At 40.9% G+C, this 24,615-nt stretch overlaps 1 protein-coding gene across 4 annotated transcripts in view; it reads left to right on the top strand.

Moving 5' to 3' along the window:
- The window catches only part of MAPK10 (mitogen-activated protein kinase 10), a 276,377-nt gene extending 252,209 nt beyond the window's left edge, over window positions 1-24,168 (top strand). For 3 of the 4 annotated variants that reach the window (XM_056111174.1, XM_056111173.1, XM_056111175.1), the window contains 3 exons: window positions 7,060-7,123; window positions 10,065-10,142; window positions 23,134-24,168. In XM_056111174.1, the coding sequence (XP_055967149.1) occupies window positions 7,060-7,123; window positions 10,065-10,142; window positions 23,134-23,276 (285 nt within the window). In that variant the 3' untranslated portion in view covers window positions 23,277-24,168. Of the gene's footprint in view, window positions 1-7,059; window positions 7,124-10,064; window positions 10,143-23,128 lie in introns of all 4 variants that reach the window. The other variant, XM_056111176.1, reaches the window with a different exon arrangement.
- The last annotated feature ends 447 nt before the right edge of the window (window positions 24,169-24,615 follow it).

Here is a 24,615-nt window from a genome sequence, read left to right on the forward strand (position 1 = left end):
ACTGCAGGCAGTGAGCCACATCTATTCAAATGTAAACGTCCGATTCGGGTTGTTAGGCATTCAAATGAATCAATGCTCTTGGCCAAGTTTGTGTTCACAAGGACACCGACGCCTCCAACACCTCTTTTATCGCATGTTCCGAGGAACAATTCTTCTCCAGTGTCGAAAACGGCATGGTGAGATTCGTGTCTTCTTGTCTCGGTCAGACCAATGATGTCGTACTTGATCATTCGCGCTTGTACCATCAGGTCCTCGATGGATGCATCTGATGCTAGCGTACGTGCATTGAAAGTACAGACGATCATTTTTGTCTTCCTTCGTTGTGGCAGTCTAGGTCGGCCTTGAGATTTTGTCGGCCTCTCCTTTCTCATCCTTCTCAGTGCTGCCATGTCGGTGAAGCCTTCAGGGTCAGGTGAATGAGACCAGTTGTAGTTACTGGTTTTGGCATATCGAATACACAGCGGATAGCTTGCCAGGCTCTTCCGTGCGGGCGGAATACTCTCGGTAGCTTGCCAGTCTTTCCGAGAGGTATAGAGGCTTTTGGGGTGACCTCTAATCACCCTTGTAGGTGTTACCATATTTGAGCCCTATCAAATATGGTACGACAATTCCAGAAGACGGGTATTTAGTGTCTTATGATGTGTCAAGCAGCCGCGCGGGTCCGGAAAGCGTCCTGGAGTGTGGCGACGGCTGGGTAGTGGAAGTCGTGTCGAGAGTGGAAGTCTGCCAGTGGGGTATTTATCTGGGTAGGGTGGGTCTCCTGTGCACAATTCGATCCCTGGGTGGTTGATGGAAGCATACAGGGCAGGGTAGGGTGGGGCTCCTGATTAGAATCCCTTTGTCACCTGTGGTGGTGGGAGCAAGCAGAGAAGCTCTGTCCCTGGGTCCGCCGAGCCTGGAGTCCAAGGTCTCAGAGAGTTCCGCTTACCTTGTTCTGTGGGTCTTCAGTTGTGCGTGGGTCTCGGCCGGAGCTGCCGCGCGGGTCCGGAAAGCGTCCTGGAGTGTGGTGACGGCTGGGTAGTGGAAGTCGTGTCGAGAGTGGAAGTCTGCCAGTGGGGTATTTATCTGGGTAGGGTGGGTCTCCTTGTTCTGTGGGTCTTCAGTTGTGCGTGGGTCTCGGCCGGAGCTGCCGCGCGGGTCCGGAAAGCGTCCTGGAGTGTGGCGACGGCTGGGTAGTGGAAGTTATGATGAAAGAGAAATCGAGAAGTTCTACATGGAGCTAGAGAAGTTCTATAAAGAAGACCACACCTTCTACAAGATCATTGTGGGTGATTTTAATGCCAAGATAGGACCGAGAAGATCAGCTGAAGAACTTCACATTGGAACCCATGGCCTAGAATGGAACGAACAGGGTGAGAGACTGTCTGAGTTCATCATGTCGACCAAGACCATTCATGGTAACTCACAGTTCCAGAAGGCAGAATCTAAACGATGGACATGGGAGTCTCCCGGTGGACGATTCCACAACGAAATAGACCACATCATATTCAATCGACGGTTTTGCCTGACTGATGTCGCTGTTGTCCCAAAATTTCGAACGGGATCGGACCACCGTCTCCTTCGTGCAAAATTCTACTTCACAGAGCGGGGAGAAAGGGCTGCAAAGTTCAAAAAGAGAACTCCCAGAACGACCACCAACTGGGAACTCTTTGGTACTATTGCGGCAACATGGGAAGATGCCATTGTTGACAACATTGACGAGGAATACGATCGACTGGTTCAGCACCTCCATGAATGTGCGAGGAACGCCAAGAGAGAGATAGCCACAAAAAGTCGCCTATCTTCGAAAACTCTTGAGCTAATTCGCCAGCGTGGTTTGGCGCATGCCTCAGGCAACCGCAAGCTAACGTCCGAGCTTGCAAAGCAGTGCAGAGATGCGATCAAGGAAGACCTCAAAGAGAGAAGAGCAGAAGTACTGGTAGATGCGGCAGAAGCCGGGAAAAGTATTCGTAACGCCCGCCTGTCCTTCGCCAACTATAAGACCAAGATGACTGCCCTCCGACGTCCTGATGGATCCATCACATCCTCCAGAACGGCAATGGAGAAGATTATCCATGACTTCTACTCAAATCTCTTCGATAGCCATGTCCACTTGCCGACATACCAAATTCCACAGGATGGGTATGTCGTTCCCAACGTTCTCCCTTCCGAAATCCGACACGCCATTTCGTCAGTAAAGAAGCAAACAGCACCCGGCCCAGACAAGGTCAGACCTGAACACCTGAAGAACCTGCCGTCAGTACTCATCAATACACTGGCTCGGCTCTTCACTCGCTACCTGTCTGAATGCAAGGTTCCATCTCAATGGAAAACCAGCAGGACCATACTACTGTTCAAGAAGGGAGACATCCATGACATTGGCAACTATCGCCTGATCTGCCTATTGTCTGTCATCTACAAGTTGTTCACTCGAGTCATCCTGAATAGGATTGGCAGAACACTAGATGAAGGACAACCATGTGAGCAAGCAGGGTTCCGCAAAGGATTCAGCACCATCGACCATATCCACACGATAACCAAACTCATTGAGGTATCTCGGGAGTTCAAGATGCCGCTCTGCTTAACGTTCATTGATTTAAAGAAGGCCTTTGATTCTGTTGAGACGGAAGCGGTCATTGAAGCCCTAGCCAATCAGGGCATTCAAGCCCAATACATCAGGATCCTCTGTGAGCTGTATTGCGGATTCACTACCAGGATCTCACCATTCTACAAAGAAGTGATCGTTGATGTCAAGAGAGGGGTGCGGCAGGGTGATACCATTTCACCAAAACTCTTCAGTGCCACCCTCGAGAACATCATGCGACGACTGGAATGGGAAGGAATGGGAGTGAAGATAGATGGTCGGCAACTACACCACCTCCGCTTTGCTGATGACATTGTTTTAATAACACCAAACATCAGCCAAGCGGCACAAATGCTGGCCGACTTTGACCGTGAGTGTGGAAAGGTAGGACTACAGCTGAATCTTACGAAGACAATGTTTATGAGAAACAGCCTTGTTCCTGACGCCCCATTCGCTCTCAATGGAACGACCATCTCCGAATGCAACAGCTATGTGTACCTAGGTCGAGAGGTCAACATGACAAATGACCTGGCACCCGAGCTGCGCAGGAGGAAGAGAGCGGCTTGGAACGCCTTCAAGAACGACGAAGAAATAGCTAAGAGGACGAAGAACCTCCGGCTCCGGGCACATCTCTTTGATTCCACTGTTCTTCCTGCATTAACATATGCCTCAGAGACCTGGGCCCTACGCAAACAAGATGAGAACGCCATTCAGGTCTCCCAAAGAAGAATAGAAAGAGCTATGCTTGGAATATCACGTTTCACTCAAATGAGAGAACGAATCCGGACTTCTGACATCCGTCGACGATCAAGGATCAGGGACGCTGTCTCATTTGCCAAGGTGTCGAAAATCAGATGGGCTGGTCACGTAATGAGATTTAAAGACGACCGTTGGACTAGAGCTGTTACTGATTGGATTCCACGGGATGTCAAGAGACCGCGTGGCCGCCCACCTACCAGATGGTCGGACTTCTTTGTCAAGGTCATGAACGATCGGTTTGAGGCCCTCCATGTTCCCGGAGCGAAGAGATGCCATTGGGCTACACTAGCACGCGACAGGGACAAATGGAGACGTTACTGGCGCCCGCTTGAGCAAATCGACGACTAACGGGAAGTTAAGTGATTAAGTGATTAAGTGCTTATCATAAGCCTTAATAACTTCTCATATATTATCTTTAACTCACTCTTTTGATTTTAGCATATCTCCAGTAGTTTTAATGTACTAAATCCTCTTAAAAAGCATTCCTTTTGTTGAAATCGCTACGTGGCACAGATAATTCTTTCTGTTTAAAAAAAAAATGAAAGAGGGAATAACTAAACAGTGGGACACTAGCTTTTTTCTTTGTTTTCTAGCAAAGAAGGCAAGGAGTGTGATGCTCTCCTAATTAGTGACTGCTCTCCTAGCACCTCATGAGTCTATGAATATGTCATTACTCCCTCTGGATAATCGGTCAATGATGGTTTACACTGTGTGTAGATGCTAGTTCTGGTTGAATATACTCTTCCACAATCCGTGAATGGATCCGATGGTAATAAAATTAAAAAGCCTAAACATCTAGCCTTTCAGACATATTATGCAGATGTGCTTAAAGCAGCTCTCTTGGTTTATTGAAAGAAAAAAAATTGGAGTCGGTACTTGGCTTCTTTGTAGTTTGTTTGTGGTTAGTCTATGCACTTCGTGTTTCATACATCAGCAACAGCTGTTTGATGAAGCTCCAAGGAAAACCTCTCTCCAAATAGCGCTGTTACAAAGAGAAAATGGCATTCATGAACTTTGGCAAGAACGGTACTCTTGAGCCATGTTCAATTTTGAAAACTTGAATGGAAAAATCCACTCCATGGAGACGCCAGCTACAAAGGGTCCTGAGCTGAGTCTTTTGTCAGCATAAGAAAGAGAAACCAACAATGCGCAGAATTCTGGGACCCTGTGAGAGCTTAGTGCACTGTGTCTAATAGGAACTCAACACAACACTGCCATGGCCAGGAAGAGCAAAGCTGAACACCGGATCCTCAGTGAAGTGTCTCTAGAACCAGAGCTTGACTTTGCATGAGCTGACTTTGACGACAGTCTCATAGAATCTTAAAAGTAATTTCACTACATACAGTAGTATATGACTGAAATGTAATCACAAAAGTTTGTAAATCTGTAACTGTATCTCACTGTGATCCATTTAAATTTTTTTAAAAAGTAGTGTCATCTTATTCATTCATTTATTAAATAATCATATTCCAATCATGTTGGAATTCTTTGTAGTTTAGGATGAAAGTCATTGCCTCAGTCAGTTCCCAAGGGCAGAAGCTGATTAGTTCGGTCCCCCTATCTTTCAGCAGATGGTCTTTATTCTTGTGTTCTCACTAAGGCCTTGGGGCAGGGAGAAAGTTTTGTTTTATTCAGAGTAGTATTTCTGAGAAGAAGATACTAAGTATTGGGACTGGAGAGAAAATGGGGAGGGTGCTTGCCTTACACCCAACCAGTCCGAGTTTGATACCCAAGGGTACCTCGCATGGGCGTTCACCCAGTCAAGAGTGATCCATGAGCACAGTGCCAAGAATAAGGCTTGAGTAGCACTTGTGGCCTGAAAAAAAGAGGAAAGAAAGAAAGAAAAGAAAATTAAAAAGCACAAGGTACTTAGCTGCCCATAGCTGAATCACAGCAAAAGTCATTCTCAGAAAAATATGGTGGAAGGAATGGAAAAATTGGGGACTAAGGGTCTTGTGGACAAAGTGATGGCATTTGGTGGTATATGTGATGAGAATTATACACACTGAATATAAAACTGTCTTTCTGAAACTATGATACAATATTTGAGTAAACGACCATATTTGTATTGAATTTTTTAAAAGCGTCTCCTGCCATGGCAATCTCAGATGGTAAATAAATCTCTGCCCTCATCAGTAATTATTTCTCACCTCAGTGTTAGGCTGTGTCACCCACCAGTACTGGCAAAATTTTTGTTTTCTTATCCAGTAGTTTCTGAAATACATAGGAATGCCTGAACTGGTCAGTACTAGGGTGGTTATCTATGCCCTATGAATCAGACTCTAAAGGATTCTGGATGCACTAAAGTGGACCATCCTGGCATGAGGGTGCTCTTCCTGAGTCAGAGTCTCTCACAGAAGTCAGAATCTGTCTCTGAAATATTTCTTTTCAAAAGTTACCTTTAGCCTTTTGGAGGGATCCCTATGTTAAGTACTTTGAGTCCATCTCATTGAGTGATTCTTTATTCTCTACCAAGTCTTTTGATTTTGACCGGATGAATTCTAGGAATCATAATACCAGAATTTTAAGTTTTTAAACTTAGTTCACTGCCAGGCAGTGTAAGTCTTCAGCAGTTACTCTGTTAGTAAATAGAGTAGGAAGAAGGCAGATGTCTCCTTCCTGGAAGGAAGGCACCTATGTTTGTGAAAATCTTTCCTTCTTTGTTTCTGATCTCATGGGAAGAGGAATTCTGATTTCATAAAATCATGCGGAAGATCCTAGGACATTATTTCAACCAAAAGAGAACTAACCAAGGGGGTCCCATAGAGGTTCAAAGTGACTCACATCTAAAAGTAATTGGGCATCTTTTCTGTATGGGGCAGGGGAAATCTCAAACTATTTGAATATAGAGCATATAGATATCTATCAGCTGTTTTCCCAAAGGTATTTTATGATGCTTTCAGAAAGAATGCATTGATTTAATCTAAGTATTCCTATGGCTTGAGGACAGTACATTTGAAAGGTATCAAAACCTCTCTTTTGGGAATGGTCTAAAAATACAAGATGATCGTGTAGTCTGAAATAGTATTAGCGGGATTCTGTTAAAGAGTAAAACAAATGGAGGAAATAGCTTCCAGGCCCTTGTCTGTGTGCTCTTTCTTTCTTTCTTTCTTTCTTTCTTTCTTTCTTTCTTTCTTTCTTTCTTTCTTTCTTTCTTTCTGCCTTCCTTCCTTCCTTCCTTTCCTTTCCCCTTCCTTCCTTCCTTCCTTCCTTCCTTCCTTCCTTCCTTCCTTCCTGCCTGCCTGCCTGCCTTCTTTTGCCTTTTGGGTCACACCCGGCGATGCTCAAGGGTTACTCCTTGCTCTGCACTCAGAAATTACTCCTACTGGTGCTTGGGGGATATGTGATGCCAGGGAAGGAACATGGGTCGGCCGCATGCAAGGCAAACACCCTACCCACTATACTATCGTTCCAGCCCCTTGTCTGTCTTTTTTGAGACTGGCTAACTATTGGTTTCTTGGATTTGGGTTCTTGAGTCAGGAGGTATTGGGAAATGAGCTTGCAGGAGCTTCTTTCTGCTGCCTTATTTGTTCAACAGCAGGCATTGCCATGCAAATGAATTCTTCAATAAATTTTGTAGAGAAGTTTAACTTCATTGTCACTGTGATAATTTCATAATTTATGCAAGATTCTGATCACTATGACATTCAGTGAATAACAAGTAACCTTATGCATTATGGAGTTTTGCTCTCTTGAATTCATTTCATGAGGTTTATTGTTTATTTTTCATTCTGCAGCCTCCGCCTCAGATATATGACAAACAGTTGGATGAAAGAGAACACACCATTGAAGAATGGAAAGGTGACTAGCTGGATAAAAGTGTGCTTTTTGTTTTATTGATCTGCATGTACTATCTTATAAGTACCACATGCTAATTGTGCAGCTTTTATTTTTTTTAAAACACAATAACTATCTCTGTGACCTTTTCTTTTAGGACAAATCATTATAGTTGATTTTATAATTGATAACTTCTTAGATCATGTTTGAAGCTCCCACAAATTCATCCATTTTTACATCCTACTAACAACATTGTATTTACTCAAGAATAAAAGGAACTAATTGTTGATGGCTTGTAAAATAAAACTGAGTGTATTTATCATGCCAGGAGTAAGCCAGTTCAAAATTTCATAATGAAACATTCCAGAGTTAAATGCAAAGTTATCATCTATAATGATTACAATAAAAGTGCTGCCTTAAACAGTTTTAGCATTAGAAAGAAAATACTGTTCGTAAGCTGAACTGATAGTACTTGAAAATTTAAACAGAAAACATATGTACTTAAGTGGTTTATTTCTACTTTAAAGTAAGAAAGAAGGAATAGTTTTAAAGGAAAAATCTTCCATATGTACTACAGTTCAAGATTATACTTGGCATCAAACAATACATGGACAAAACTTCTTATAAATAATTACACTGAATAATTACTGAATAGAATAAATATGAAAAATACAAGTATGGATTATAATTAAGTCAAATGAGAAAGAACACAAAGAAAAAAACATGAAAGAAAGAAACATCAGAGCTATGTTGAAAGCAATAATTATGAAATGGAAAAGAAAAAATGAAAATAGAGAATATATTTACAAAAAACAATATAAAAATAAAAGAATACTATAAAGTAATATGTTCTAAAGAAAACAATTGTGTGAGAAAGTATGGAAAAATAAACAGATATTAGTGTCAATCAGGTGTAAAACAAAGTGAATTATAGGTCAAAAAAGTTAATTGAATTTAAAACTGATGAAATGATATTCTCTCTTGGGGATCATTGAGTACTAAATGATGGAATATAAGCACCAACTGAGAACTTAGGTGTGAGAATCTGAAGACGAAACATCTGTAAAATTTTCTGATTGTATAAATTGTAGATTATTGCAAAAAAAGAATGAATAGGTATTTTTATATGAAGAAAAGTTTTAGAAGGGTAAAAATGTTTTTCAGATGTATGCCAGTAAGATGTACAACAGATTATCAAATGAAACTGTACAAGCCAGAATAGGATGGAAGGATATGGCACAATATCTCAACAAAATGAACACCTCACTAAGAATACTCTGTCCAGCTTCATCATTCAGATTTGAAGGAACCATCCAAGATTTCATGGACAGGCAACAGCTTAGGAAATTTATAGCCTTGAAACCAATTTTGTAAGAAGCTTTAGAAGAGGAGGAAGTTCCCATCATGTGGTATTGAGTACACACTGACTAATGGACTAATGGAGTGTTTGATTGCCCTCTACTAGGTTAAGAAAGGTTAACAACAGCAGTTAATCTTCATGAATTGAAACTTATTTATTCTCTGATAAATCTGTCATCTTTTAAAGATTTTTTTTTGGAACAAGTAACATGAAATAAATTTGTGATAGAATAGACCTCCCAAGGGGACAGACAAGAAAACTTCATTTAGGACAGGGAAGGTATAATGATTACTACAATAAGATCCAAGTACAAAATATAATTTAATGCAATGTATTTTAGGTGTCAGAGTCAAAAGCTTAGTTTTATAAATGAGAATAAGCAGTATACTATACTGTATTTAATGTTATGAATTTGTTTATGTAGGTTAAAATCCATGTAGCAATCATTCACTACAAATTGACTTTTGTTGTTTTATTTTCTGATAATTCCATTTGCCATTTCTTTAAGTTTTTTTGGAACAAGTAATAAAGGTAAAGGTAAAGGTAAAGGTAAAGGCCCTCCCGTTGATCGTCGATTTGCTCGAGCGGGCCCAGTAATGTCTCCATTGGAGACTTTGTTGTTACTGTGTCTGGCATATCGAATACTCTCGGTAGCTTGCCGGGCTCTCCGAGAGGGGCGGAGGAATCGAACTCGGGTCGGCCATGTTGGCCGCTTGTAAGGCGAATGCCCTACCGCTGATATTTGCCTGCCAAGGTGGCAGACTGGGAAGTGTCAAGGAATCTTGGGATGGAAAAGGAATCTGGTGATGCTGGTTCATTGTATGCCTGAAAGAATACTAATATGATCAACTTTGTAAATCACAGTGTCTTAGTAAAAATTAAATAAGTAGATAACCAAGTGCATGGACAAACAATATAAGGTAAAAAATAAAAAGAAATGAAGATTTATAAGTTTATCCTTAGCAAAGTAAGAAATAGTTGCCAATATGAGAATAATTTTTAAAACAAAATTAATTTTCTAATATTGGGGTCTAGACTTGGTAAATTGACAAATTTATGATCTGAGTTTGAGAAAGAAGATGATAACATTTTTAAAAGTAAATATTGGACTGGAGAATTAGATAACTGGGTAAGGTGCTTGCCTTGCTGAACTGTTTTTGATTCCTGGCAACCCATATGGTCCCTCAAGAATGTGGGAATCCCCAGTGCAGAGCCAGGAGCATCCTCTGAGCATTGCTGGGTGTGGCTTCAAAACAAAAACCAAACAAACAGTCGTCATGATTGGCAGTACTTTAAAGTTACAAAAATATATCTGTCTTTTAGAGAGTAAATACAGAAGAAAAATGGATGTTAAAATCCCTATAAGGTAACTTGGTGTTATCAGGTGTCAGCCCAAAATTTAGAAAGAAAAATGTGCGTGTAATACAAATGTTTTTTGTATTTTTGAAATACAAATATTCAAATGTTTTGTAGAAAATTTACCAGATTCTATTACTGCTTAAAACTAGAAAGAGTGAAAGAAACTCAACTTTCATTTTCTCTTCTATGTCATTAAAATTTTATTTGCTGTTAACTGATAAATTTTCTCTGTGCCTTGTCTTACAGAACTTATCTACAAGGAAGTAATGAATTCAGAAGAAAAGACTAAAAATGGTGTAGTAAAAGGACAACCTTCTCCTTCAGGTACTCACTCCCAGTGAATAACCAATAAGCTTGTACTTGCCCATTGAGGAGTTGGTAAAACCCGGAACATTGCTAAGAAGCCATATGAACAAGTGCCACTTGACTGTTTTCCTCTACCACTGTCAATCTACTATTTAGTTATATTCCTGTTGTAATTTATAGTGTCATTTGTTTTGTTTATTCTTGGTTATGATGACCTAACACAAGACACATAGAAATGTTGACATGAGCTGATTGTTTATTTTTGGTTTGGTGTCCTAGTCGACTGTGCCCACGGCTTATTCTTTGCTCTGTATTCAAGGATCACTTCTGGCAGGGCCTGAAAGACCATATGGATGCCAAAGATCGAACCTGAATTGGCTGCCTTTGACAGTCTTCCTGCTCGCTGTACTTCCTCTAGATCTGACACGAGCTAATTAAGGCCCTCATCGAAATACAGAGTCGTAAAGTCTTTGCCTACCAAGTCAAAGTAGACATTAGGAATCCCTCCACTGAAACTTCATCCTCATTCATTCCAGTTTCGAGTTTAGCACAATCATCATCAACTCAGATGTTTTTTGTTTAAAGTCAGAAAGAGAAAGTCTTTTAGTTGCCCTCGATGAACTCTAATACACATTTGTACATGTGTCATATTTTGCCAGTCTTTAGTATTATGTATTAGCCTTCTTTACTTACATGTAGTAATGCTTATATAATTTTCCTAAGATACGTGTTCCTCACTTAAAGTGTTAGAAAATGTGATGGCTTAGACTAAGCTTTAAACTACACTTAGCTCCGACTGGTAGGAGAATAGGTAACAAAAAATTATTTTAAAGGAAATGAATTTGATGCTCTAACTTTGAAACTCCCCCCCCTCCCAGGTACTTTCAATTGCTATGAAATAAAAGATGTAGGGTGAGTAAATTAAAATTTCAGACTGATATTGCCTTTTGGAGAGTTTGTTCCCAAATGTATCCAAAGGAATGAAATTCAGTTATGGCATCTTCTCACCCCTAGATGTTCAATTCTCTCTATGTATTTCTTAAAGAGGGTTGAGAGAGTCATAGGGTATTATCCTGAAAATGCTTCTTCCTCCAGATTGATACAAATTGATAGCAGTTTCCTCCAACTTCCTTGACCTGGTGCTGATTAAACAATCCAGTCTGCTTCTAGCAGACTCCTAAAGCTACCTGCTAACGTGGCTAGATTCCTTAGCTTAAGAGCTCCCATAATGGTCGGAACATTTTCCTATCAGCACTGAGAAATCTAAATTGCAAGATTAGTGAAGGATAACAGTATCTCTGGCTGACACAGGGAAGATTCTAATGGAACTAATTCTTGCTTTTATTTCAAAGTGCTCAAAATATTCTCGAGCACTCCCAGACACTCCATCAAGCTTTCCTCTACATTTCCCCTCAGGCCCAACCAGATTGGCACAACAGTCTACAAAACCCACAGTTACTTTGTGGCACTTTCACATTTATCAAAGACATCTTATCCTCACAACACATTTTGCAGAACCAATGAGCTTAGGGAAGACAGAATAGGATCAAGATGATGGAGTGAGGCCAGTTCATCTTTGGGAGAATGGGGTGATGGACTGGCCCACAAAGAAAGGGTTAAAGATTTGGGAAAGAAAGAAGGTTTGCTGGGGCAGGAGCAATAGCACAGCGGGTAGGGCGTTTGCCTTGCACACGGCCAACCCGGGTTCAATTCCCAGCATCCCATATGGTCCCCTGAGCACCGCCGGGAGTAATTCCTGAGTGCAAAGCCAGGAGTAACCCCTGTGCATTGCCAGGTGTGACCCAAAAAGCCAAAAAAAAAAAGAAAGAAAGAAGGTTTGCATGACAGCATTGCCTTATTATTATTGATCACTAAAACCAAAATTTTTTTGTTTCTTTAGTGAAGCAAGTTATTGAACAAAACTTACTTAGAAAGATGGGAGCAGGGAAGAGAAAGGAATACCTGTTCAAGGAGTAGGAAAGAATAAGAGTTTGAAAGAACAAGCAAAGAAACACACAAACAAGGAAGCGCGTTCCAGGGAGAACACCAGGAAGTCCAAAATTCTTATGCAAAGCAAAAGTTGCTATACACATGAAATCTTTTTTAAATGATCAATGAGGGCAATAGGATGACAAAGGTAGTTTGATGAAGATTTAAGAAGTGAGTGAAAGGAGAAGAGCTCAAACCCGGGGTGGGGAGGTGAAAGAACTTACCAGGAGAGTGAGTCTGCTGAGGTTAGGGCAAAGCCAAGCTGTTAAAAAACAGTCAGCTTGAAAGTGGAAAAAAGGACCAAACATGATGGCCTCTCAGTGTCTGTATTGCAAACTATGATGCCCAATCTAAAGAGAGACTAAGAAGGAAATTGTCTGCCATAGAGGCAGGGGATGGGGAGGGGTGGGGGTGGCAGGAGGGATACTGGGAACATTGGTGGTGGAAAATGCACGTTGGTGGAGGGATGGGTGTTGGACCATTGTGTGACTGAAACTCAAACATGAAAACTTTGTAACTGTCTCTCATGATGACTCAATTAAAAAAAAAGTCATCTGGAGGTCTATTGAGACCCAGTGGAGACCTCCAGAGAAAGAGCCTGGTGGCACAGTCTTAAGAAAGTTTATATTGTGTTCCTGGGCTACCTGGGGGAAAGTTTCTGCTTTCCATCGATAAGTTATCTTTGGGCGGTTGGGTGAGCAGAAGGTGTGCAGGATTCTGGGAAGGGAGTGAGTTGTATATCACACGTCTGAGCCAATCATCAGGACGACGAGAGGTGTCTTTAAAATAATTGGAGTCCATCCTAGGAAGAGAGTGGCAGTGCCAATTCCAGGAACTGAGCAGCAGAATCCAGGACAATGGAGCCTGGAGAATCTCTGGGCACACCTGACTGATTGTGTTAGCAGGGATGGTTGGCCTGGCTGGCGTTTCAGACATGGAAATTAAAGTCGGCATTTTTTCAGGGGGCTTACGCTAGACCACTCCACTGAGGATCAGTGTAGTCTGTGCAGAAAAAAAGAATACTGTGGGTGGGGGGATTACTAAATGCATTCAGTTTATAGGTGTCCATTGTGTGCTGATTGTTCTGTAGCAGGCTGACTTTGCCCTCTTCTCGGCAGGCAAACTTTGTTGGCAAATTCCTTCCCTAACCCTCTGGGCTTGAGCTTCTCTCCCTTCACTCACTCTTTTTTTTTTTTTTTTTTGCTTTTTGGGTCACACCCGGCGGTGCTCAGGGGTTACTCCTGGCTCTGCACTCAGGAATTACTCCTGGCGGTGCTCAGGGGACCATATGGGATGCTGGGAATCGAACCTGGGTCGGCCATGTTGGCTGCGTGCAAGGCAAACTCCTTACCCGCTGTGCTATCACTCCAGTCCCTTCACTCACTTCTTCTATCTAAATTAAACTACCTTTGTCATGCTTCTATTTCCCTCTTTAAAGTAACCAGCCCTATCTTTGTGATTAGTGATTTCACTTACCAGGGGAAAAAAATGAAAGAAAAACCGAGGCCAAAGAGATAGTACGAAGGGAAGGTGCTTGCCTCACAGGCAGTCAAGTGCTGCCATGAGTTATCCATGAGCACAGAACCAGGAGTAAACCCTGAGCCCTCTCCCCCTCCAAACAAAAGGAAAGAAAAAGTTTTCTTTCTTTCTTTTTTAATTTTAGTGATATACTTACAGACTTACAAACTTTCATGATTGCATTTCAGTCAAACAATGTTCCAGTACCCGTCCCTCTCCCAGTGCCCATTCTCCACCACCAATGTTCACAGTATCCCTCTCCCCCAACCCACTCCCACCCCCTGCCTCTGTGGCAGGCACATTCCCTCTTACTCTCTCTCCCCTTTTGGGTGTTATGGTTTGCAGTACAGGTACTAAGCAGCCATGATGTTTGGTCCATGGTCTACTTTCAGCATGCATCTACCATCCCAAGTGATCCTCCAACCATCACTTACTTAGTGGTCCCTTCTCCATCCCAGCTGTCTTTTCCCCCAGCACATGAGATCAGCTTCCAAGCCGTGGAGTGATCCTCCTGACCCTTCTCGCTACTATCAATACATTTTATTTCTTAGTGTTACATGAATTTACAGTATCATAAAATAGCTGGACCCTAATCCACAGAAAATATTGTCAAGACAAGCTACATTCAATAAAATAGTCAAACATCGTAAAGAGAATTTTTTAGAAAATTGTGCAACACATTACTCAAATGTGGAATTACTATTTTTCCCTAATCCCATGTGTGGTTAATTTTTCTAAATTTAAGTGTTCAAAGTTACTGAAAGTTACACTCGAAGCATGCCTTGAATTGTGGACTAAAATGTTGATCAAGAAAATTCTTCAGTTTATTTATTTTTTTATAGTTAACTAAAGCATTTTTCAAAGCATTTTCTACTGAGCACATACAATATGGAAGGCCCTGCTGGTAATAGTGGCATGACTGCCTGCATCTAGCAGACTGTGAACTCCAGGGGATTTATAACATTATTCAAGTAATTAATTCATTGAGACTGATTTCTGTCTCAAGAAGAGAATAATTTATTTTAGCAATTCACATAATGGGGACCCAGTATTTGCATTGAAATAGAGAAAAATGTTGTTAAAGTTTGCAAGAAATTGATATAAGATAAATAAAACCAAAGGCTAGTTTACACGGTCATTTGGTATTTCCAGTCTGGACAAGAAATGGATGCCGCTGATTTAATTAATAGTCAATATAACTTCATCCTGGAGAAACTAGAATATTGGGCAAAGAAATGAGATTGCTTCTAGCACATATTTGATTTGTTCAAAATCAAATGCATCTGCTTTATTTAAATTCACCCGTATCTTCAGTACATTGTTCAGTCAATTTTCATATTTCATTAGTGGAGACTCCATTTTTCAGCCTCCCCAGTCTGAAAACCCTGATGTTTTACATCATACTTAGATTATCATTGTTGTCACTTTCTACAACCTAAATTTTTTTTTAGGTTAGATAACTTGCATTAAATTGCCACCCTCTTTCCCATTAAGACCACCATGACAGGTTTTCCTGTCATCACATAATCTCCCTGACCTCGCATGCTAACTTGATCTCAGAGCCATAGTTTGGTCAAGAATACCACTGATCAGTGCTCATCAATAGCTTTGCATAGCTTCTAATTTCAACTTAGCATCCTCATCCTAACATGGACATCCTGTAGCGTACCCCTGACTTCTCTCACCTGCATCTGTCCTGGGGTCCGTCCTGGCATCCTAGATTAGCACATTCTTACTTATTTCACTCCTTTGGGAATCTAGGTATTCTCTTATCAGATACCATTTTATCCCCCAATACTTTCATATTATCCAAAAAACGGAGTATTTTGCCTAAGTGTGAGTCCTACTGGTTCCTGTATTTTAAATATAGACCTCATGGATAGTACTGATTGAGAAAACAATGCATTCGTTTTTTTTTTTTCAATCAACCAGACAAGCATCATGATATTAGCAACTTGACAAATATTCATTCACAGGAAAATTCGATTTGTAATTTACAATTGACTTATAATTTATATTAACTAAGTATTTTTAGTTAATATTTACCTCTTATAGTGTCTCAAACTATAGTTGGTTGTTTAATCAATTTTAATCAAAGTGATTTTGGTTTCAATATTCCACTAGATAAATTTAGTTAGTTATTTATTTGAGCCAGGTTTCAAAACTGGGCCCTATACCTTGCAAAGCATGTTCTCTACCCTGAACTATATATCTGGCAGTATTTACATAAGAAAATATTCTTGGCTTACTATTTATAAATAATACCCTTGTTATATAGCATATTTCTCTCTCTCTTTCTGTCTCTGTCTCTCTCTCTCTCCCCACCCCACCCCGTGTGTGTATGTGTGTGTGTGTATGTGTGCATGTGTATGTGTGTTACAGAGGTATAGGGCAGCTACATTTTGAACAATCTGATTAGCTCAAAGAGTCTACATCTCTTGCATTGCTGATTTGAAATCTGCTTTGGAAATTGAATGACTACGAATCAGAATTTTTTTTTCCTTAGAGAGTCAATTTCTGAATTTTAGGCACATCACTATAAATGTATGTATATGTGCATACGTACACATGCACATATGTAAACAGTGAATTATACTGAAAAGGAAAAGAAATTTGATATTTTCTGGAAAGATTTTTTTTAATGTTCATCTTTTCTCGAGAGCTTGTTTGGAGGATCTAGCAAGTATACCCTGGACAGAAGACCGGTCCGTCTCTATTCAGGGAAGGCCGTCCTCTTCAACCACTCACAGCTTCAGGAGGGACTCACATGGAGCGGTGAGGGAGGAAGGGGACACCTGCCTAGTCAGCCAGATCAGCCAAATCAACCCTGGCTATCCATGCGGTGACAGATGTCGCAGACAGATCACCCTCACAGCCGTCTTTTCTCATTACTTTACTTCTTTCATCTTGTAAATAGCAAGGACTAAGTAATATTACATTGCAGGGTCCCTTAATGTTACTTCATTACAATAGTGAACTCTAAGTGTAAAGGAAAGAAATTAATGCAATTTCTCCGTAACAAACTAATTCTCATATTCAAATTTGTGTTTCAGTGATGCTTTTAAAATGTAAATAAGAAGTTAAATGTGTGCTTGCAAATTCATAGGAAGGTCTGAAATTTACTGATAGAACTGTTGTGTATCAATAAAAAACAAATCTAAACTTCAGATACATTTCTCAAGCAGTATTCTGCTGTCTGATTTTACTTGCACAGTGATTTATTTGCAGATATAGCAAGGCTGCTTGCTTTCTGAATTGATTTTAAAGTCTGCTGAGAGAAGGGAAGCCCATGAATAGAAATTAATTTTCTTCCAGTAGCATTTTTTATTGAATGTTAGAGCCAGAACATGTGGAGGAGGCCATCTAATCTAAAACCCTGTCTGTACATCACCCCTTTTCACCTGAGAAGCAAAACTCCTTTTAGTAACCTGGTATCTACAAAAGAAGGATTAGCATCAGAATGAATAGAGATTTTTCTCAGAATCTCCAAATAGGAGATCAAACTCCCCCAGGTGATTTTAATATTCATTTCTTTCCACGCTTGGGAATGTGACCTTCCCAACTAGTCACTGAGCTCATTCGATGATTTTATTGATAAATTAATTTTGATACTCAAAACACTGCAGAAAGGTAAGAAAATATATCAGTTATGTATTTTCTTTTATAGCATTTTTTTTCTCATTTTGACTTCCAGTATTTATTTTTGGTATTATTTTTGGTATAATAGGCAAAGAAATTAACTTCCTTTAAAACAATACAACAGCATTGTGCTATGAAATGATGAATACTGATTGTCTAAGCTTTCACCTGAGAAACTTTCTTTAACTAGTATAAGTTGTTTCCTTGAAACAAACACAAACACTTCCTCGCGTTGTTCATGATTTCTTCGAGCGGACCCAGTAACATCTCCATCGTGAGACTTGTTGTTACTGTGTTTGGCATATCGAATACATCATGAGTAGCTTGCCAGGCTTTGCCGTGTGGGTGAGATACTCTCAGTAGCTTGCCGGGCTCTCTGAGAGGGGCGGAGGAATCAAACTCAGCTCGGCCGGGCTGGCTGCGTGCAAGGCAAACACCCTACCGCTGCCGAACTTTTTTCAGGCATAGTTGAAAATAGCTAATACCCCTTATTATATATAACTCATATTTTTTCCTTTTCCTTTTAATGACATTTGTATTGCCAAAAAATTTAATGCTTTCTTTATGACACAAAAGATTTTTTTTTTAAATGCTGGTCTCTACATTGTTCTCCAAAAGAGTAGAGAAGAAAGGAGTATTTATTATATTTTTATTATATCTTTGGTCATTATAGGCCAAAGATTTATGTGACCTGGTGAGAAACTAGAGTTATCTTTGGTCATTATAATAAGATCCAATAAAATTCCATTCTTTTTCGAAGAGTGTTCTTATCTTTTTGACAGTAAAGTAACAACTTGAACCCAAAGCACCTGTTTTAACTCTTCTTTTTGCTTGTATGGTTTACAAAACTGATTTATTGCCAACATGAAAACAGACTTAAAAGGGCGATCTAATAAAGCTGGAAGTGGTTGAATCAAAAAAGCATTTATTGGAGAGCAACAGAAGTCATGCAGAGTTATTTCCCATGTACCATTGAAGAACTGTCTTTTGTTTAACCTCATTTATAAAAAAGACTAGAGCATTTGGCAGTTCTTTTTGGGACATCATTGACTGCAGTGTTGGGAGATGTTCATAAGTTACCCTCAAAAAACCTAGCTACTGGGGAAACAGGAAGAGGAGGTCTGGAATAAATATCGGGGCAGGGTCTATTACTTCAAGCATGGCTTGAGGTAAGATGTCCTTTTATCTAAAGCACTAGAGCCAGACACTCCTGTAAGCATGAGACCCAAACCACAATAATTAAACTTAAAAATGTGTATGTTAAAGACACAGATTGAGGTCTGAAGGGATTCTGGAGTCATTGGTGGAGGGATGGAGTTAGAACATTATAGGTCTGAAAGCTGTCAATAACTTTGTAAATCTTTTACTGAGGAAGCTTTGGAAGAGAAGCCTTCAGGGAATAAATTTATGCTGTGAAAAAAATTAAACATTAGCTCTCTGGAAAGAAAGATGGCGGCCGCATGGGAGCCTTGTGGAGAGCAGGTCTGAGCCGGGGGTGGGGACGCGACTGAAACCTCATGGGGTGGGGGGGCATTCCGGCCCGTCCTTCACGCCCGACCGAGGTCACCAGTTGCCCCCCACGAGTGACTCTCCGGCACGGCCATGGCCCCAGAAGCACAGAAACCAATCTCTTAATTATCTGACTCTCAGTAGAAATACTTCCAGGGTTAATAAATAAAATAGCAGAAATCCAAAACCGTGCGGTCACTATTGCGGCCGCGCGACATCATTTAATTCTTGAACCCAGCTGTAAAAAGCAAATCATTTCACAATGCTTTTTCAGCATGGCTGATTGAGGGGGGGGTAAAGTCTAAATAATAATGGTGCAACTTTTATCGAAACAATGAAGCTAGTCAAAGTAGATAGAGTGTTAACTAGAATTCATCTGCCCCACAGGCATTGGGGGGGGTGGGGGGTGGGGTTTATTGGGGTTCTTCGTGGTGAAAAATAAGTATTGGTAAAGGGAAATGTGATTGATATTTGCATGACCGAGACCTAAACCTGAAAGCTTTGTAACTTTTCCCACAGCGATTCAATAAATAAATAAATAAAGTAAACATTAAATTGTGTAAGCCTAAAAGTGCAGTTGATAAAATTTCTAAACTCTGAATAATTGAATAGTAATTATAATTGATATCTTTCATCTATAAAATAAAAGGCAGGGTTATTCTAATATAAAATTTGGGGATTATGGAATTAGCTGATAAACAAATAGAGAAGGGAAACTACACAGAGTGATTTTTATTAATTAAAAAATAAGTGGGCCCGAGGCCAGGTGTGACAGTACATCAGGGAGGGCATTTGCCTTGCACATGGCCGACCCAGGTCAGTCCCCAGTACCCCAGATGGTTCCTTGAGCCCCATCTTTATTCAGTGACCCCTGAATACAGATCCAGAAGAAAGCCCTGAGCATGGGACTTGATGCTGCCCCCCAAATAATAATAATTGAACCCTTTCATGCATTTACAGAAAAAGGAAATTTACTTTCCCATGAAGAACCTACAGAAAAGCAGACAAAAATACTCAGTTTTTTCTTCTTTTTTTTTTTATTAGTGAAACACCATGAGGTACAGTTATAGACTTACAAATTTTTGTGCTTGGGTTTCAGTTATACAATGATCAAGTACCCATCCCTCCACCAGCGCCCATCCTCCACCACCATGGGTCCCAGCATCCCTCCCACCCCCCATCCCCCAGTTTTTTTTTTAATTAAATTCTTTGTGCTCAGTAGCAGAGATTGTGGAACATACGAAAAATAAAGTAATGACAGAAGTAAGAAAAACAAAACAGGAGAAACAAACAGTAATTGCATAACAACAGGCTAAGCCTCATAATATTCTGCAAACATGCTGGGAGTGTGTGTGGAACTGCTTCTTCTATAAGCGGGATCTACATCATGATCCTCTATGTATGTAGAGTTAATTAAATGCTACCTTCATTCAGTCTTATTTACTGATGAAAACGCTGTTGGTCTGTGGTCTGAGCAAGTTTTACTATTCTTTTCTACAGTTTTTTATTTTAATGTAGATGAAAGCCACAACTGTTGATACAGTTCTAGAGTTCAGATAACAAAGCTCCAATACTAAAATCAATAAGTATAAAAATCAGTTTTTTATGTGGGAGTGGTTATATCTCATCACAGGGATGTTAAGTCCTTGCCTATGAATTTATTAAACACCGTTGCTAGTAGAGTCTTCTGTGTTACTGGTTTTTGGTTGAGTTTACTTGGCGTGACTTTTATTCCCAGTTCGGTGTGCACCTATTTGAATTTCAGTAGCAAGGAATTAGGAGGTATTCTGTGGTCCAGGATGTTATGGTCTGGGCCAATGAGTTGAAATGGCAGCTGATACAGGGAGGTGGGCGTGGCTGCCAGGGTTTTTAAAGTACAGGGGCCAGGGGTGAGGGATGGTCTGTCTCTGGGAAGACATCACAGTTCTCAGTTTGGGCACGGGGTACCTCAAATTCTTCGCAGATTGGCGTCTGCAGAGAATACTGGTGAAGAACACCTGAGCCCTTGGGATGCAGCTGTGGTTGTCGGGGAATCCGCGGGGCAGGTACTCCACCCACCTGCCTCCCAAGGGTGCCCCAGAATTTTCTGTTGTGTGGGTTGGTGTTTCCATGATTTTTAGTTGCTAGGCTTGCTGCAACAATTTAATTTAATCGAGATTTCATCGTGAATTGGTAGAGGAAGGCTGGTGGGTGAGTCAACAGGCGTTGGCTGTTAAAAGTCAGAAATCTTTGTATAATTTGTCTAGCCGTCACTGTGGTGGTTTTTTGTTTACTTATATTGATCAAGCTGAGTTTCTGCAAGAGATTCTTATTTCTGCTAAGAGTTATTTTATGCTTGCTCGAATTAGCTTAAACTGTGACAATTGAATATAATCAGCTTTAATCAGGGAAGGATAAAATGTTTATCTCAGAGAAGACCACAATTGTTCTTTAGAGATACTTTAAAATAACTTTCAGTTTGCATTTTGCCCAAACTTTTATTTTAAATACTTATTCATATATTTATTTGCTTTGGAGACCACACCAGGATTTACTCCTGGCTCTGCGCTCAGGGTTCATTCTTGGCGAGACTCTGGGAACCATATACATTGCTGGGGATTGAACATGGGACCACCGCACCCAAGACAGGCACCATATTCTCTCTAGGTCTCTGTAGCCATGTTGCCGAACTTTAAAACTGCTTAGTTTTGCCATAATTTAAATAAATTTTGCTAGATGTATTAGAATTTTGTGTCTATTTTTAATCTTTGCCCTTTTATAAGAATGTGGAAAAACTGAAAAGAATTCCATGATGTCCACCATAGTAATGGGAAATTACTAGAGACCAAAGTTTATGAAAGGATATGAGGCTATTCTAATTTAATCCAGAATCACAGGGAAATACAGAGCTGGACATTTGGACTATGTTAGGAAATCAAAGGCTCTGCTAGAGTCTGCAGTCTCTTGGCATCTGTCACAAGAGGAAATGGGCAAGTGTGCACTATATTTGTGAAGGCTATAATTAAATGAGGTTAGAATGAATTGAAGGCAGGGAACTTCGTGTTACACGTTGTTCTGATCCATAAGGGTAATTATTAGCAGGAATCTGCTAAACGAGTTTTAAAAATCCCCTCTAAAGACACCTAAGTAAGGGCTGGAGTGATAGCACAGCGGGTAGGGTGTTTGCCTTTCACACGGCCAACCTGAGTTCGATTCCCAGCATCCCATATGGTCCCCTAAGCACCGCCAGGAGTAATTCCTGAGTACATGAACCAGGAGTAACCCCAGTGCATTGCTGGGTGTGACCCAAAAAGCAAAAAAGAAGAAAAAACAGACATCTAAATAATTTGGGAAGTATTGATACTTTTTGGTGCCAAAAATTTTATATAAGAAAATTTCAGGCTTCAAAAGAAATATATCAACTTATCACTAGAGACATTTTCTAACGAAAATACGAGGAAGAGATATTCAAAAATTGTAACAGTTCCTGTCATTGATTTTTAAAAAATCCATTCATATTGCTGTTCACCCCCGTATTTTCATGTTTGCCATATACTATGTTATATTATATATGTGTATATGATATGTAAATTATTTGGGACTGCATTATATACTGGGCTGCATACCTGGCGATGTTAAGGGGTTATTCCTAGCTCTGCACTCAGGAACTAGTCCTGGAAGTGCTCAGGAGATCATATGGGATGACTGAATTGACCTTGTGCAAGGCGAGCACCTTACCCATTGCAGTATCTCTTCAGCTCCAGAATATATATATGTGTGTGTGTGTGTGCGTGTGTGTATGTGTGTGTGTGTGTGTGTATTTAATATGCTCAATTTTAAAAAGTTGTCTGCATTACAGGTATCCAGGCTCATATTTTTGTGTTAAAAACTTCTTCCTCATCTCCCTTTCTGAGACCTGTGCTTTTTTGGTCTTTGATCTCATTGTCTGTAGGAAGCCTTTAGGAATTATAACTATTTTGCTTCACCTAAGGTCCATTAGACTGCAATATTGGGGGTGCAGGGATGAGGATAATTTATGGGGCGAGGGACTTCTGTGTTGATTCGTTTTAAATGATATTTTAAAAGGTGATATTAAATCAGTCTCTGAGATGGTTTCTAAGACCGATAGTTGGTTTCTCAGAGAAAGCAGACTTGAGAACTGCCTCACGGTCCAGGAATGGTTCCTGCAGTCTGCGTTGTTCTGCTTTGCCCCATTCTCACCTAATGCCTTGTGTTCAGAAGTCTCGGGAAGCTGTTCAAGCGACCCACAGACCCGGTGTCCTGGACCGTATTAGCCCATGTCCCCAGCCTGGGTGGCCTTGCCTTGAGTCTGGTTCCAGATTTAGTCATGTTGGTCTTCATTTTCTCAGCACAGGTGCAGCAGTGAACAGCAGTGAGAGTCTCCCTCCGTCCTCGTCAGTCAACGACATCTCCTCCATGTCCACTGACCAGACCCTGGCCTCTGACACTGACAGCAGCCTGGAAGCCTCAGCAGGACCCCTGGGTTGTTGCAGGTGACTAGCCGCCTGCCTGCGAAACCCAGCGTTCTTCAGGAGATGACATGATGGAACACACACACATGCGCGTACACACACACACACACACACACACACGCACGCACACACACACACGACAGGCACACGACACACAAATGCAAAGACAAGAAAAATGCAAGGAAGAGAAATTAAGCCCCAAATGAAAACAAATCTTTCCGCCTGCTTCTTTTCCAAGTTCCGTATCTCCGCTAAGCCAAATGTGTATTTAACTTCTAGTTGCTCTTGCTTTGATCTTCCCCCAACAATGCTTACGACAGAAAGCAAATCCAACCCAATTAGAGAAGCCTAGCCCATGAAGTGTAATTCCAATGGCTGCAAAACCAGCGATCTGTAACTGCCCTTCCAAATGGCATGACAAGGTATGCACCGGCCCCGTCAGTCAGCATGTGTGTGTCTCTATCTTGCATCTACCTGCTCCTTTTGGCCTAGTCAGATGGATGTAGATACAGATCCGCATGTGTCTGTATTCATACAGCACTAGCTTCTTAGCGACGCTCCTGTCAGTGTCCTCAGGGTCCAACAAGACATCGTACACTGGGGCCTCCCCACAGTCCATTCCACGAGATCTATTACTCTGACATCAACCCATCTGTACTATATCGCCAGTATATAAGCTGTTTAGTTCATTAATTGATTAAGCTGTATGTCTTATAAGAAATCCTGTAAAGGGGGGAAATCATTGGGGGGGAGGGGAGTGAGCTCTCTTGGACCCTTGAAGATGTAGTTTCCAAATTTGAAATGATTAAATGGCACCTGAATACCAGTTTGTAGAAGGAACATATGTGATGCTTATGTCCAGTAGGGGGTGGGTGGGGTCGATGTCCAGGCACTAAACGGTTTGACCTTTAGCAGGAAGTGGGAAGAAAAGCTGAGGGTCTGTTCTCTGGTACTGAGTGAGTGTCTGGAGCAGCTAGAATGAAGGAAGACCTTCTTGCCCAGCTCAAGGGGACACCGACATTCGTATGTCAGAAAGGAATCGGGTGTGCGCTTGCTAAATGCGGTGTTGAGGCTGTGGCGGGTGGTGAGACGGAGTCATTCCTTAAAGCTCCAGTAGAAATCCCTCCCTGGACCCAAAGTGAGTCATCTCTGTGTGGTATTGACAACGAAACCAGCCCGACACTAGACCATTTTGAGTTGGTGAGTTGTGTTCACCATGAATGGCTACTTCTCAGGTGTATAGTCTGCCAAAAGTCTGATTGGAGAATAGAACTTGCTTTCTTCTGGAATTCAAAACTTAAAAAGATAAAAGCTAAAGATTCCTCAAAGCACATTCCCCAGACCTGGGCTTTCGAGCACTTTCC

The sequence above is a fragment of the Sorex fumeus genome, unplaced genomic scaffold (assembly GCF_029834395.1).
Source record: "Sorex fumeus unplaced genomic scaffold, SorFum_2.1 ptg000013l, whole genome shotgun sequence".
NCBI classification, from domain to species: domain Eukaryota; kingdom Metazoa; phylum Chordata; class Mammalia; order Eulipotyphla; family Soricidae; genus Sorex; species Sorex fumeus.